The 13,982-nt window shown below is 52.5% G+C and overlaps 1 protein-coding gene across 1 annotated transcript in view; it reads left to right on the top strand.

Moving 5' to 3' along the window:
- The window catches only part of LRRC74A (leucine rich repeat containing 74A), a 102,801-nt gene that overhangs the window by 20,581 nt on the left and 68,238 nt on the right, over positions 1-13,982 (top strand). The window contains exons 11-13 of the mRNA XM_054567605.1: positions 881-1,027; positions 3,174-3,281; positions 3,409-3,491. Coding sequence (XP_054423580.1) covers positions 881-1,027; positions 3,174-3,281; positions 3,409-3,491 — 338 coding nt within the window. The remainder of the gene's footprint in view (positions 1-880; positions 1,028-3,173; positions 3,282-3,408; positions 3,492-13,982) is intronic.

Raw genomic sequence — 13,982 nt, 5'->3', positions numbered from 1 at the left:
AGGTACAGACCCAGGCACTGCCTTGATGTGCCCGAGGGAATGTTAGAAGCAGTGCTGCTCAGGCCCCAAATGGCACACAAACCGATGAGCTGGGATCACAGTGCCACTTAACAACCTACCGGGGCACATGGGTCTGAATTAGCTTTTTCCTCCCCTTTTGTCAACTATGCTGCCACAACTCTAAAAGGTGTTGGAATTCCTTCATTGTAGATGTTTCTAGAACTTTTTCTAGACTATCTACAAAGGGGAGGGGTAAGGCTTCAGCTCTTAAGTGTGGGTTCGATTCTTTGAAAAGCAAGAGATACTCAGAACCACACCTGAGGAATGACGCAGGTTGATCAAAGCCGTGGAGGCCAGGTTCGGTCAAACGCTATTTCATGACACACGCCTTCTCCTGCGGCCTCTGACCCCACGCTGAGGGCACTGCCATACCAGAGCTCGCAGTGCGTTTCGAGCCGGGCCCACGGTCGGAGTGAGGGACCCTCCTCCAGGGCACCTGCTCTGAGGTCCAACACGAGTGTAGAAATGGACCTGTCATGGGACCGGTCTCGCCACCCCATCACTTCATCTCATCTGTTGCACACAGACACTTATGCTTGCCATCAGGGAGCAGCGCTGGGGTGACAGTGTGTGACAAGCCCCCAGCACTCAACTAGAACATCTGATCAGTCACCTGGGTTTAGGTGATTGTGGTTTAATTTACAGGTTAAACCGCAAGCTCTAAAACACGGGGTCCATCCCAGTCTAGGAGCAGCACTGCAGGACAGACTGGGAAAGACGACGCTCTCTGACTTTGGCTTGGGGCAGACACCGTCTGGGCTGGGAGATGGTACAGTGGCGGTGCCCCTGCCATGACGGGTCCCCTCTCTCCCTGCCTCAGAACGTGATGGTGTCCGAGCAGTTCATAAAAACATTAGAAGGGGTGTATGCCATCCACCCCCAACTGGACGTGACCTACAAGGCAATCCAAGGTCTCTCTGCCAAAAATACCGTCTTCATGTGGACAAACCCCATGAAACTGATCCAGGTAAGCCCCCGCTTTCCTCTCAGACCCCTCAGGGACCCCTGCAGAAAGCTGTCCTTCGGCTCCTATCAGCGGCCCAGAGTCTCCCCTCCCCCAAAGTACACCACTCCCTCTGACACAGAACGGCTCAGATGTGGAATATTCCCCGTGGAGTTTGGGTTCCTCAGCAGAAAGGAACAGCTGAGAACTGGCTGAAGTGGGAGGGGCTTGGGACAGGACGGCTCCTACCAGCCAGGCTCTTCCCCTTGCTGCTGTAGGATCAAAGGCAAATCACTGAAGCTTTCTGTGCCTCGGCCTCTTCACCTGTGAAATGGGCTGCTGTGGAGATTCAATTCTGTAATATGCACGAATGGATTAGAACAATGTCTGGCATGTAACCAGCGCCCAATAAATGTGGGCTCTTTCCAATAGCTGGTAATGATGCCAAACAAGACACCCTTGTGGTCAGGACAGCTCTTTGTTGGCTTTATCTAAGGAGAGACCCTTGTCCTGACTTGTGTGGCTCAGTTGGTTGGGCAGCATCCCACAAGGCGAAAGGTCCCGTGGTTCGATTCCCCATCAGGGTACATGCCTGGGTTGGGGGTTTGGCTCCCAGTCAGGCGCTTAGAAGAGACTAAGCTTCTCTCTCTCATCGATGCTCCTCTCCCTCTCTTTCTTCCTCTCTTCCTCTCTCTCTAAAAATAAATAAATAAAATCTTTAAGGAGGGACCCTCAAGTCCTTTATATCTAGTGGTAATCTAGCTGGAGCCTTAGTTTGTCCCTGGCAATCACAGGTGGCAGGTATGATAGTGAAAATGAAAAATCAGACACTATTGGGGCTGTTAATGGATGTTAGAGCTGCTCTGGTCTGATGGCCTCAGCGCAGCAACAGCCTCAGGTCTGGGGTTTCCAATGCTGGCTGTCACCCCAAAGTTCTAAAAAGCAAATGATACCAACTATCTTTATAGGTCAGATGACCTCGGGTGGAACCAAGGGGAAACCTGTTTTGCAAGGGCAGAAGGATGTTCCAGTGAGCAGGAGTGGAGTTATCTGATGCAAAGTGTGTGTGTGTGTGTGTGTGTGTGTGTGTGTGTGTGTGTGTGGCAGGGTGGAGATTGGGGGGTAGCCTGCCCCTTGTTTAAAGCAGCACAGAGAAGAGGCCTCCTAGTCTAGACCAAAACCCACATGCAATGTGAAACAGTCCTTTCCCTCCGAGGGCCAACAGCCTGGTTTGGAAAATGGGATAGATACAATAACTTCTCATAGGAAGTGCCATATGGTAAGTAATAAATAAGTGGCAAAAGCAGCAAATATGATCAGAACCCAAATTAGAGGTCAGGTAGCATTGGGCTCACAGAAAAGGATGCTTCCTGGCAGAGGTGGGGTCAGGGGAGGGCCTTGAGGATCAAGAATTCAGGTGAGCAGAGATACTCAAAAGGGCCCCAAAAGAATATTTTAGTAATATTGAAAATGTGTTCACAATGTATCACTACGGTGCATTTCATAAAACGGTACGTACAATAGAAAAATGATGGGTGGGTGGATGGATAATAGGTAGGTAGATAGACAGACAGACAGACAGACAGATGAAAGGATACACATCAAGATGTTACCTCTGGATGGTAATTGAAAATTACCTTTCAATGTGATTGGGTAATATTTTTGAAATGAAGACCATGAAATATTATTTTTTAAATACCCTAACACAGTGTATCTCCATATACGCATTTGTGTGAAATGATGAGAATTCAACGAATTCTGAGAGCCAGTCCTGCTCACCGCACAACAGGTTGGCGGTTTGGTCTTCTGGACTCTGAGCTAAGGGCAGCCTCGGCCCCGCCCCAGCCCCTGCCCCCAACCGTCCACAGCGCACCATCTACACTAGCCTTAGCAGGGGCAATTTCAAAACTTAATAATACACGTAAACATGATCGCTGCCCAAATCCCTCGATTCCAGGGGACCTTCACAGCATCAGTCTGTACAGGACTCTTGATCTTAAGGGACTTGAACATGCAGCCGACTCTAGCTCCTGGGTCTGCCTGCCTGGTCACAGTCCCCCTCGGCCTGCTAGGTCTGGGGCCAGGCTGGGATGGGAGGGGAAAGGAGGGAGAGTTGTTACAGATGTTAGAAGGTCAAACATTTGCTCCTGGCATCTCCTGCTTCTCCCAGAGCTATGCAGACCAGCAAAATATCACGGTCTTGGACTTCTTCAAGAGCTTGAGCCCTACCGGAATGATGAAGATGCCTGTGGGCGAGTTCTGGAGAGCCATGATACAGGTGTGCTGGCCTCTAGCGGCCTTGGGCTCTGTGTGCACTTGCGGGGGGGTGTGGGGGTGAGCAGGGCACGTGGGGGCAGGTAAGCCGAGACCTCCATTAACCTCCCATGTTCCGTTCACCTCTCCAGCAGAACAAGGTCCCCCTAAACCGGTTCCAGCTCAAGGAGCTGATAAAGCGGCTGGATGACAAGAAAGGCATGGTGAACTTCAGGTCAGCGCAGGCCCAGTGGCCAATCCCCACCCAGCTTCTGTCCCGGGCAGGCCCTCGGTTCTCTCTAAGGCACCCTGGCCGGGTTGGCCCGAGCTCCTGGGGCCACCCCGCCTGCACTGTATGTCCCCTGCACAGCAGGCTGCCTTTGCCCTGTCCCAAGGCTGTTTACCCTCCTTCTCATCTTCCGCTGGCTCACTCAGCCGAGCTTCAGCCTCCACTGCATGCTGCTGGATGCGGGCCAGGTTCTGGGGACACAGTGCTCACAGCAGATAGGAGGTGACACAAAGGAGCTCATAGTTACTCAGTGGCAAAGGGGTTTGGGGACATGTACGAGGTCCCACGGTAGCCCAAAGAGGAGGTGTCATTCAGACAGGGGTTTCACATAGACAAAGATGCGAGGGCAGAGGGATGTCGAGAACCAAGTGCTGAAGTGTGAGCTGGGCACGGTACAATTAGGGAACCGCAGGTCGTTCAGTTCTGCTGTAGCTTAGGGCATGATGCAGCATGTGACTTAGGCTGAAGTCCTTGAGGCGATACGAAAGGACTATGACAATAATAATATCGATAACCAACACCTGTGAGTCCTTACCATGTGCCAAGTACTCTGCCAGTCACCAAACAGGCACAGGTGCCTCGATTCTCACGGCCCCCAGTGGCGGTGCTGATATCACCCCTGTGCTGTAAAGGATGGAATGGAGCTATAGAGAAGGGGCTAAGCACTCACAGCCAGAAAGGGCAACCGTGGCCATTGGACCCAGGTCTGTGTGGCTCCAGAGCCCACTCCTCCAAGCTAGACCTCCTCGCTCAGGCCACAGGACCCCGCTGGGTCTGCAGGTTGGGGCTCATGTCGGGCCCACAGCTTCGTGTGTGGCAGCATTCTTAAGGAGCTCCATCAGAGTAGGCCCCCCTCTGGTCCTGCCCCACAAGACCTCTTCCAATATCTCTGCCCTGTGCCTCCGTCAGCATCCCCCATGGGGAGAAGCCACCGCGTGGACAGGAAGGGCAGACTGCCCCACCTGCAAACCCTGCCCTTCGCAAGGGCGTGGCCGCTAACAGGCCTCTCCGTCTCCAAGTCTTAAAAAGGGGGTGATAACCACAGCACCCAAGAGGGTTTTGTAAGGATCAAAGGGGACAATGCATGTCAGGAGCTGTCATTCAGCAAGGAGGCTCCTCAAGGATGGCTCAGACCTGTACACCATCCCCCCCAAAGCCGTGCCTCTGTCTGGAACCTCTCCACCTGCCCCCCTGGAAGTGCAGCCTCTTATTCCTTGGGTTGCTGGTGGGAAGTGCCCAAGGCAGAGATCAAGGGACCAGGTCCCAGGTCCAGCAAACCCTCCCGCTTTGTAGACAAGGTCACATGGCCATCGAGAGGCAGTACTGGGGTTGGGGTCGCTGAGTCTCAAAAACCGAGTCAGGGGGACTCTTGTGGGCACATCAAACTGCCCCTGAGATCACACCCTGTTAGCAGCTCTGTAAGTTCTGACTGAGGGCACAGTTGTAATTTTCATGGTTGCATGGGTTTTTCTAATGTTCACTTACTGTTACAAATGATACCTCCTTATAAAAATTCTAAATCCACAGAAGAACAGAAAGAAGAAAATGAAGGTCCTCTTTTCTCTCACCCCCTTCCACAGTTCGCTTTGTTCCCCAGAGCGTCCTCATGAATTATTCTAGGTGCCCATTTCCCTAACTTTTCCCACATACTCGCAACCAAGTATGTGTGTGAGTGAGTGGATGTGTGTGTATATGATGTAATGGTTAAGAACATGGGCTCTGAGGCCAAACCACTTGAGTGTAATCCCAGCTCTACTCCTGTAGAACGTTAGGCAAGTTACCTGATCTCCCTGTGCCTTGGTTTATCCATCTGCATTAGGGGGCTAATCATAGTACGCATGGCATAGGAGTTTTGGGGGATTAAAAGCATTCAGAGCTTTACCTGGCATGTTACCATATGCGTTTTACCATTTATTATATCAGAGTACGCATGTGTTTTATCATATTTCATATCACACAGACACACACACTATTTCTTATCATAAACAGAGTTGCACAGTCACGTTCCTCTGAACTTGCTTTGCCTTACAGTGTGTCTGGTGATCTTTCCACATTAGTACATTTAGAACCATCTAAGTCTTTTTAGCTGCCACTGGTATTTCACAGTATAGAAGTCTTGTAATTTAATCTCATTTTTATGAACATTTATTTTCTCTGTTTTTCCACTACAAACAATACTGTCACCAAGATCCTTTTGTAGACAGTGTTTGCATACGCGTGTTCTCTAACAAGTGTTTGGTGCAGCAAACCCAGTGTGGTTACTCGCCAAAGGGTCTGCACTTTCTAAACTTACATCTACTGCCAAACCCTTGACAACCACGTAGCCCAGCTCTCTACTCCTTCTCCAGGCCGACACCAAACCTTACCCATGTTCAATGCTCTGCCAGGCTGAGAGACGGGTTTACAAATGGTCTCGCTTGGAGTGGAGCCTGTCTAAACATTCTCGTCCATCGGCCATGAGGCTGCATTGGCATTCAACATTATCCCCTTACCTCTCAAACCAGTGTCTTGTAAATGGTGAAGCCATAGCAACAAGTCTGGCCTGGAAAGAAGTTTCTGCAACAGAAAAGTTCTGGCACGTCGGAGAGCGGCCAGGAGGAAGCAAAGAAAGTTCTGGTTGAAACTTCTGTGGACAAACACCAAGGTCAGGACCGTGAGAAAGCCAATAAAGTCTGGCTTGGTCTCAGCACCCCTGGGCTGCTGGTGGTGTGCCCTTCACCAGGGGAGCACCCTCTGGTTTTAGGGACCACCAGGGAGCACGTCCTTGGTGGCCTCTTTAAGAGCCAGGAAGACAAATTGGGAATGCAATGGGGTTGCTAAGTGGCAGGGAAAGAGCAGTGGGGAGGAGGTCAGTGCACAAAGCGGTCGTCATAGTAATTGTAAACTGTGTCAAGGGGAGAGATTTCGAGATGTGAGAGGCAGTGGCCGAGGGAACAGATGCTCATGAAATGAGGACAGGGGCCTTTAGAAGCAAATGCTGAGGGGTCACACAGAGAGAACTCAGGATGGGAGGCAGGGAGAGCTGGCTTCTACTCAAGGCCCCAGCACTACCTGGCCACCTGACCTTGGAGCCACCTGAAAGTGGGACAGCTGCCATAAAGGCTTCCCAGTCTGTTGTAGGGGCCTGCCATTCTACATTTCTTTTCAAAACTCCTTGGGGAAACTGGGGAGACATGAGGAGCTTAGCAAAAGAAGAGCAGGAATAGCCAAGATCAGCATGTGCAGAGTAGGGGAAGAGGGTGGGATAAGCTAAAGGATTTTGGTTAACCTCTTTGTCATTTTTGTGGATGAAGAAGGGCAGGAACTGTCCCATACATCTCTGTAGTCCCACATGGTGCCTGGCGTATAGCAGAGGCTCAATAAATACCTGTGGAATGAACAAATACTTTCACCTGGCAATTGTGGGCAAGCAGTGGAAACCATGGGAACGTTAAGGGGCTCCCAGGAACTCAGCCTTTAGAGCACCAGTGGTGTGTGGATGGCACCCAGGAATCAAGTCACTGGTCCACTGGTGTCACTCTGCAGCCCCAAGGCTGGGGGCAATGCCGACGCCTCTCTGCACATGTGGCAGAATCATTATTTGAAATAATGTACAACCCCCTTCCCATAGTATATTTTCCCCTTTTCCTTCCTTCAACTTCAAGGTCTTAGCCTGAAGGTGAATTTCCATTGGGTGGGTGGTATACAAGCTCAGAGTCAAAATTGGGATGATGAAAAGAAAAGAAAGAAATGCAATAAGGAGTCTGTGGGCTGAAGCTCATGCCCACTGTACCTGTCAGGATATGTAGAAGTCCTTGCTCTGACTTCCCCAATAAATCAAAGCTGCTGGAAGTCAGGGACCGTGTCTTTACGTCTATTATAACCCATGAAATTCCCCATCAAGTCTCCTGCCAGTAAGTGAGCGTTCAGTCACGGCTGGTGTCCAGTCACGGCTGGTGTCCAGTCACTGCTGGTTTCCAGTCACTCCTGAGGACAAGGAGGCCATGAAATATAAAAATCTGTTATGAAATGAAGGTTGCAGGTCAATAAAAACTGCAGTTTTCTCAAGATGCTTTCATTCATCCTTTGTATAAAAGTTAAAAGGCAGCAACTTTTTAATCAAATGTTATTTTTTGCTTGAGTAGCTATCGGGGAATTATGGAGATACAGGGAAGCTGAAATCTCCCCGCCACCCCCACCCCGACCCCCCCGACCCCAGGCCACCCTTGACACCACCAGCCCCAGGTAAGTGAGGGGCCGACCAGCCCAAAACCTGCAGGCAACAGCCCTGGAGCCTTCCCAATGGTGGAGCAATTCCTACTCGTGGCCACTAGGTGTCAGGTCAGCTCCAAAAGTCCTCTTAAGTGCTGTGCTCTGAGCTCACAGACAGCTTTGCCCACTTTGCCATGCATCTCCTCTGATCTCTCAAACTCCTGCTCCTGAGGAGCCTGGCAAGAAATCTGAGCCACAGAGGTCCCAGCAGATGGACTCCTGGGCAGACATCTCCAAGGCTCCATGTGGATCAAGGTTCCTAATAGCTACCTTGCATGTTTGTTGTAAGGAAGAAACTCAGGCACCCAGTAAAAGCTTCATAAACATTCCCCTCCCCCAGTCAGCTCACCCTGGAGCTGGGCAAGACCACAGAGGAGACTCGCTCCATTTGGGCAGGACTGCACAAGGCAGCACCCTCTGGTGGTGGTCTGATTCCCACTTAATCAGCTTGCCAAGTGAGGAGGACCCCAGCAGGAGCTCAAGACCCAGGTGTTGGTAGAGGGGCCTTGCAGTGGTAGGTGAGGCCATCAGGTCAAAGGTGGCCTGGAAGCGCTGGCTCACATGTCCAGCACTGAAAGGGGCCAGGCTGCAGTCCGGAAACAGCACCCTGGGCGTGCCCCCCGCCCATGCCCAGCTTGGGGTGGCTTTCTGTACTTCCTCTTTGCGTCCTCACGGTGACCCTGTGCTGTGAAGCCCATTATCCCCATTTCATAGTTGGGAGAATGGAGGTTTGGCGAAATGAAGCATCTTGACCCAGGTCTCCTGTTAGTAAGTGGCAAGGCTGAGATTCAGACCCTAGAAATAGGGTTCTGGCTCCTTGAGGTCTTAACCACCGCACTTCCCTGCCTCTCTGTGGCCACCGCACAGCTTTGTATCAACACGGGGACATTTAAATGCATTTGCCCTGTCTACATCCTTTCTGAAACAAAGTGAGGAATAACTCAGTTGATAAACACGCATGATCTCCAGGCCAGGCAGGACTGGCCAATGGGCAGGCAGATGGTGATGCCCTGTTGGGGCCGATTTCTCAAGGTCAAGTTGATTGCCCTCCCTGCCCCCTGGATTGCTCAGAAATTGTACCGGGCTGGCGGGGTGGGAGAAGAGAAGGAAGCGTGTGGCATATCACTATGTTCCAGAATTGTAAAGGAGTTACGCATGCAAATTCTGGCATTTGACAGTTCCAGGTTTAAATTCTGCCTGGCTTTGCCAATTACCAGCTTCGTGACCTTGAGCAAGTCTTTCAGCATCTCTGAATCTCAATCTCCTCATCTGTAGATAGAGATAATAATGGCAGCCCCTCCCCCATGAGTTTGCTGTGTAGATTTAATAAAATCACTCATGTGAAACCCTGCTGTTGGTCCAGCAGCGCACATTAGGGGCCAAGCTGAGCAGCCACCTTTGAAACACCTAAGGGGGTTTTGAAAACAATGGGAATCACTCCAATCTCAGGCTTTGGTCTAAGGCTTGCATAAAATCAAAAGAATTTGCCCAGAATCCTTAGCATTGGCAAGAGGTGGGAGGACCAGGGACCAGCAGCACTGTGTGGGCAACGCAGGGGACACAGTGGACACCTGGCATTTTTCTTGGCCGCTGAGGTCTGAACCCCCTTCTTGGGTTGAGGGTACCTCACCTTACAAGCCCCAGGAGGGCCAGCAGTAACTTGCAGCTAGGCCTCAGGACCGTGCCTGCACCAGGCACCGGCTCTCTGGGCTACATTCAGAACCGAGGCCCACAGAGAATTCCTCCGGCAGCTGTGCCCCTGTAGCAGGACAGAGTTCTGGTGCAATGCCCGCGGGCTTGTTCAGGTGCAGGGCCTGCGGGCCAGTGGGTCCATGGAGCAAGCTGCAGCCTCTGCTGTGGGCCACAGTGGGAGCTGCCGTGTCCAGCCTGCCTTGTCAAGCAGGGGGCTTGGGATTGTTTAAAACAAAACAAAAGAAGACAATGATTGGCAAGGGAAGCCTGTGTGTTAAACCCTGGCTGCTGACGGTGGCCTTGAACTAGAGAAAAGAAACAGGTTTCCTTCAGGAAGCAGACATCCTGGCTGGGGCAGTAGGGGGGCACCTTGGGCCCTGTGGTGCCTTTTAAGGAGTTGTTTTGCCACCGCTTCATGGAGGCCTTGATGAACTGGTGTGGGGCTGGCGGGCTGGCTGCGGCGGCACCGGATGCATGAGGCAGCGCTGGGTCTGTGCGTGTGCACGTTGTTGTGGTAGGATCAAGAACATAATGGGTTTTTTCCCCCAGTTCCTGGCACAAGCTTCAAAAACCCTTGGAATTTCCTGAGTGAGAGGAGTATCTGTTATGCTAATGAGGTGACTCAGGGTGGGCCCCCCCCAGATAGTTTCAGGATGGGGCTGGTCACCAGAAAGACCAACCACATGAGTAGAGGTTGAGACTTTCAGCCAACAGAAGGAGAGGGGGTGGAAAGTGAGCTCAGTCATACAGCTGGTAAGGGAACCCCAGTGGAAACTGGATGCGGAGGCTTTGTGGTGCTTCCCAGGGAGTGAGCCCTTCAGTGTGTTGGGAGGGTGGCGCCTTGGACTCCCAGAGGAGGAGAGGGACACAGACAAACTCTGCCCCCCCCCCTCCCGATCTTCCCTGTGTGTCTCTTCATTCAGCTGCTCCTGAGTCATACCCTTTACAATAAAACTGTACTCATGGCACTTCCAGTGAGTTCTGTGAGTCACTCCAGAGAACTAGAAAAATTGAGGGGCATCACAGGAGCCCCCTAGTTTGGAGCTGACCGGTCAGAAGTGCAGTTGTCCTGGGGACCCCACTTACAGCTGGGGTCTGAAGCAGGGGTAGTCTGTGGAGTCTGCCGCTAATTCTGGGTGGTTAGCGTGAGAACTGAATTGCAGTACACCCCAGGCAGTGTTACCTCAGGCAGTGTGGAAATGGAACACGCATGTGCAAAAGCATGCTCACACTTGAATTAGAAACACAGGGTGTGTGTACCCAAACGTGTCCATGCCCAGCAAGAGGGCAGCTGGCCTCCCAACAGCCAAGCTTTGCGGCCGTCGCTCCTGGCTTGTGCTGGCTCCCGGCTGTACCCCCATTTTCCCAGCAGAGTGCGCTCCAATCTCACAAGTCCTCCAACCCCACAAAACTGCTTCAGTTCTCTAAGGCAGGGCTGGGGAACACAAAACAAGAAAATAGAACCCCAGGCTGGCTCAGGGAAATTAAATTCTTATTAGGTGCCTGGAAAAGGCAGCGAAGCGAATGGATTCCGCGACATGGGTCACACCCGGGGAGAATTCTCTGGGTCCGAACTCTCAGCCTGCCTGGAGAGCTGGTTTCTCCCCTCAGGGGCCGACCCAGGGTCTGTGCAGGCTGAGCCTATGCCATTTGTGGACACTCTGTGAAAAACACAAATTTACAAATACAATGTTAGGCCTAGAAAGTGATGCTCATTTAGAATGAGGAACACATCAGAATAAATGAGAAATGTTTAAAACGTTGACAATGACATAAACATCAGATCTCTCCAGGGCCTGAGAAGGGGCCTCCTGGAGCGAGGGTTCCCGCGTAGCTGGAACTTTGTCGGCTTCTCGATAAGTCGACCCACCTGCATCGTCTGCCCCGGCAGCAACCACACACAGCTTCTAGGGCAGACTCCAGCTGGCGTCCTGAGCCCATCCTGCTGCAAAAGCAGGCCGAAAGGACTCGACTCCAGGGAGTCTGCCCGTGGGAGCCCCTTGTCCAGTTCTCCCTGCGGCGCTCTCCTCTGCCGTCCTCGTCCTCGGGGCAGCCAGTTGTAGTCAAACTGTGAACGTGTGTGGGACCCTGTGCCTCCGCCACAGCCCCGCCGCCGGCTGCTGCCTGTGGCCCCTCTGCCTTTTGGGGGGCTCTAGAAAGTTCTCAGGTCTTCTTCCTTGAGTCCTGGCTCCACAATGGGTCCTTGATCCACTTCATGTTATTTCAAGACTGTAAAACTCACAGCCCCCAAAATGCCTTTCCCAAAGGTACTGTGATTGTGATGCAGGAAATAGTTCCTTCTCGCAATGAGTGGGGGGATATTTTAGAATGCAAGTCAGAGAAAGAGACAAAGAGAAAGATCACGTATGTTTATTTACACTAAAGTGTGACTTCAATTAAATTGAATAAATATTTATTCAGGGCTTAGTTAGTGTCCAGTGTTACTGTCGGGTGTGTTTGGGATACATGAGTAAGCAAAAATGACAAAACCCTCCCCTTCTGTGGAGTTTACATTCTAGCAGGAAGAGACTGACCACAAATAAGTACACTCAATAAGTGAATCATACATATGCTATGTTAGAAGACAAGAAGTGCTATCAGGAAACAATAGAGCTGAGAAAGGAGGTTCAAGAGGGTCATTGCTGGGAGGGGGCGGGGACTGTAATTTCAAACAGGTGAGAAGGGATATTTGCACATCAACTTGAAGGCAGCCAGGAGAGGCAGCGGGGGAGAGCTCTGCGGCTCTCTGGGGGAAGGGCTTTCCAGGCCGAGCAGGGCCGGCGGGAGTCTGGTGCCTCCAAGGACCGGTATAGCCGCCAGTGGCTGGAGCGGCATGAGGGAAGGACAGTGTGGTGGGAGGGGAGGTCACAGGGAGGCCAGATCAGGTTCACTCCTGAGGGCCAACGAAAACGTGGGGGTCTGAGGGACACGTCTGACAGGAGGTTGGGCAGAGGAGTGGTGTCCTCCAACACCTTTTAAGAGAGGACTCTGGCTGCTGCACTGAGAATAGCCTTTGGGACTCAAGGGTAGAATAAGGAGACCACTTGAGAGGTTATTGCAACAACCCAGGCAAGAACTGAAGTAGAAGCAGGGAGGGCGTTGGGTGCAGGCAGACCCTGGGTGTAGTTAAGGATGACGCCAACAAGGTTCCCCAACGGAGAGGATACGGGCTGTTTGAGAAAGAAAGGATCATCAAGGGTGACCCCAAGGTCTGGGGCGAGCCGCTGGAAGAGTGCAGTCTCCATCAGTGAGATGGAGAAGACCCCCACAGAGCAGGTTTGGGTGTTGGTCGGGGGAGGAAACCAGGGATTAATTCAGGGCTGTCTATTCTGCCTTGTAGATACGGGTGAAGTGGACCCTGGACATCCAAGAATGGGCTTAGGGGGAAGGTCTGGGTGGGTATGTGTCTGGGTGTGGACTGGACATATAAATGGTACTTAATGCCATGAGACCAGGTGAGGCCCCTGAGGTCTGAGTGCAGACAGAGGTATGAAGGGACCACGGCCTGAGCCTTGGGGGTGCCTCAGGAGCAAGGGGACCAGTGAGGAGGAGGAAGAGCCCCCATCATGTGGGATCCTGGAAGTCAGTTGAGAAACGTGACCAAGCAAACACACCTCACGCAAAGCCCTCCCCCCGGAACAGTGTGGGTAGGTGGGCAGGACCGGGAGAGCAGAGCGCAGCTTAGATGAGGGCAAAGGCGACAGAGGAAGAAAGCGACGAGGAGGTTCCACTGTGTTATCAAATCTCCCAATGAGGCGTCACTCTCTCGCGTACAGCCCAGAGCATCCCAGGAGACACAGCCACCCTCCCCGTGCTCCCAGCACATGGCATCACTGTGTGTCTGCTGCCTGGTGGCACACGGCCCTCCTCTGCTGGACTGTGAGCCCGTGAGTCTGGGGCTGTGCTCCCATTCGTGGATCTCCGTGCTTCGCAGCACGCCTGGGGCAGAGTGGGGCTCAGAGAGACTGGTGAGTACCTTTCACGGACAGGAGAAAGAGTGAGTGGATCCCTGCTCTCGGCAGTCCTCCTGCGGGGTCTCCCGAGAGCCCCTCCAGCAGACACACCACGCAGCAGCCTGGCAGTGCCCGGTGCAAACACACCTGGGGCAAAGGCCCACAGATGCTTGCGACACCAGAGGCGGGGGGCTCCAGAGCGACTCTGAAAGCAGATGCTCCGAGTACCCCCCAGGAAGGCTGAGTGCGGAGTCGCTCCCCAGGCCAGATTGGAAGTGCGTGCTAAACGCAGGCGTTTCTTCCGGGAAAGGCCTCCTGTTGACACCTTCCAGCTGCCCGACCCACATGGAGACAGACCCTTCCAGCTGCCAAGACCCCAGCCATACAGGCCCGGGGAGGCAATAAGTCAGCCAGAACCCAGCTGGACCAGCGGGGTCTCCAAGAAAGAAGGACCTCCCTAAAATGAAGCCTCGCTAGTGAGGACCCCAAATGGGTGTGGGGAGGCTGGCAGCACCTTGTTCTTCTCTCCCCAAGCTCATTC

Source organism: Pteronotus mesoamericanus, unplaced genomic scaffold, assembly GCF_021234165.1.
Source record: "Pteronotus mesoamericanus isolate MK-2021 breed Mesoamerican mustached bat unplaced genomic scaffold, CSHL_Meso_final contig_182, whole genome shotgun sequence".
Taxonomy (NCBI): Eukaryota; Metazoa; Chordata; class Mammalia; order Chiroptera; family Mormoopidae; genus Pteronotus; species Pteronotus mesoamericanus.
Note: the sequence above shows the minus strand (reverse complement) of the source record. Positions and strands in the feature narration are given on the sequence as shown.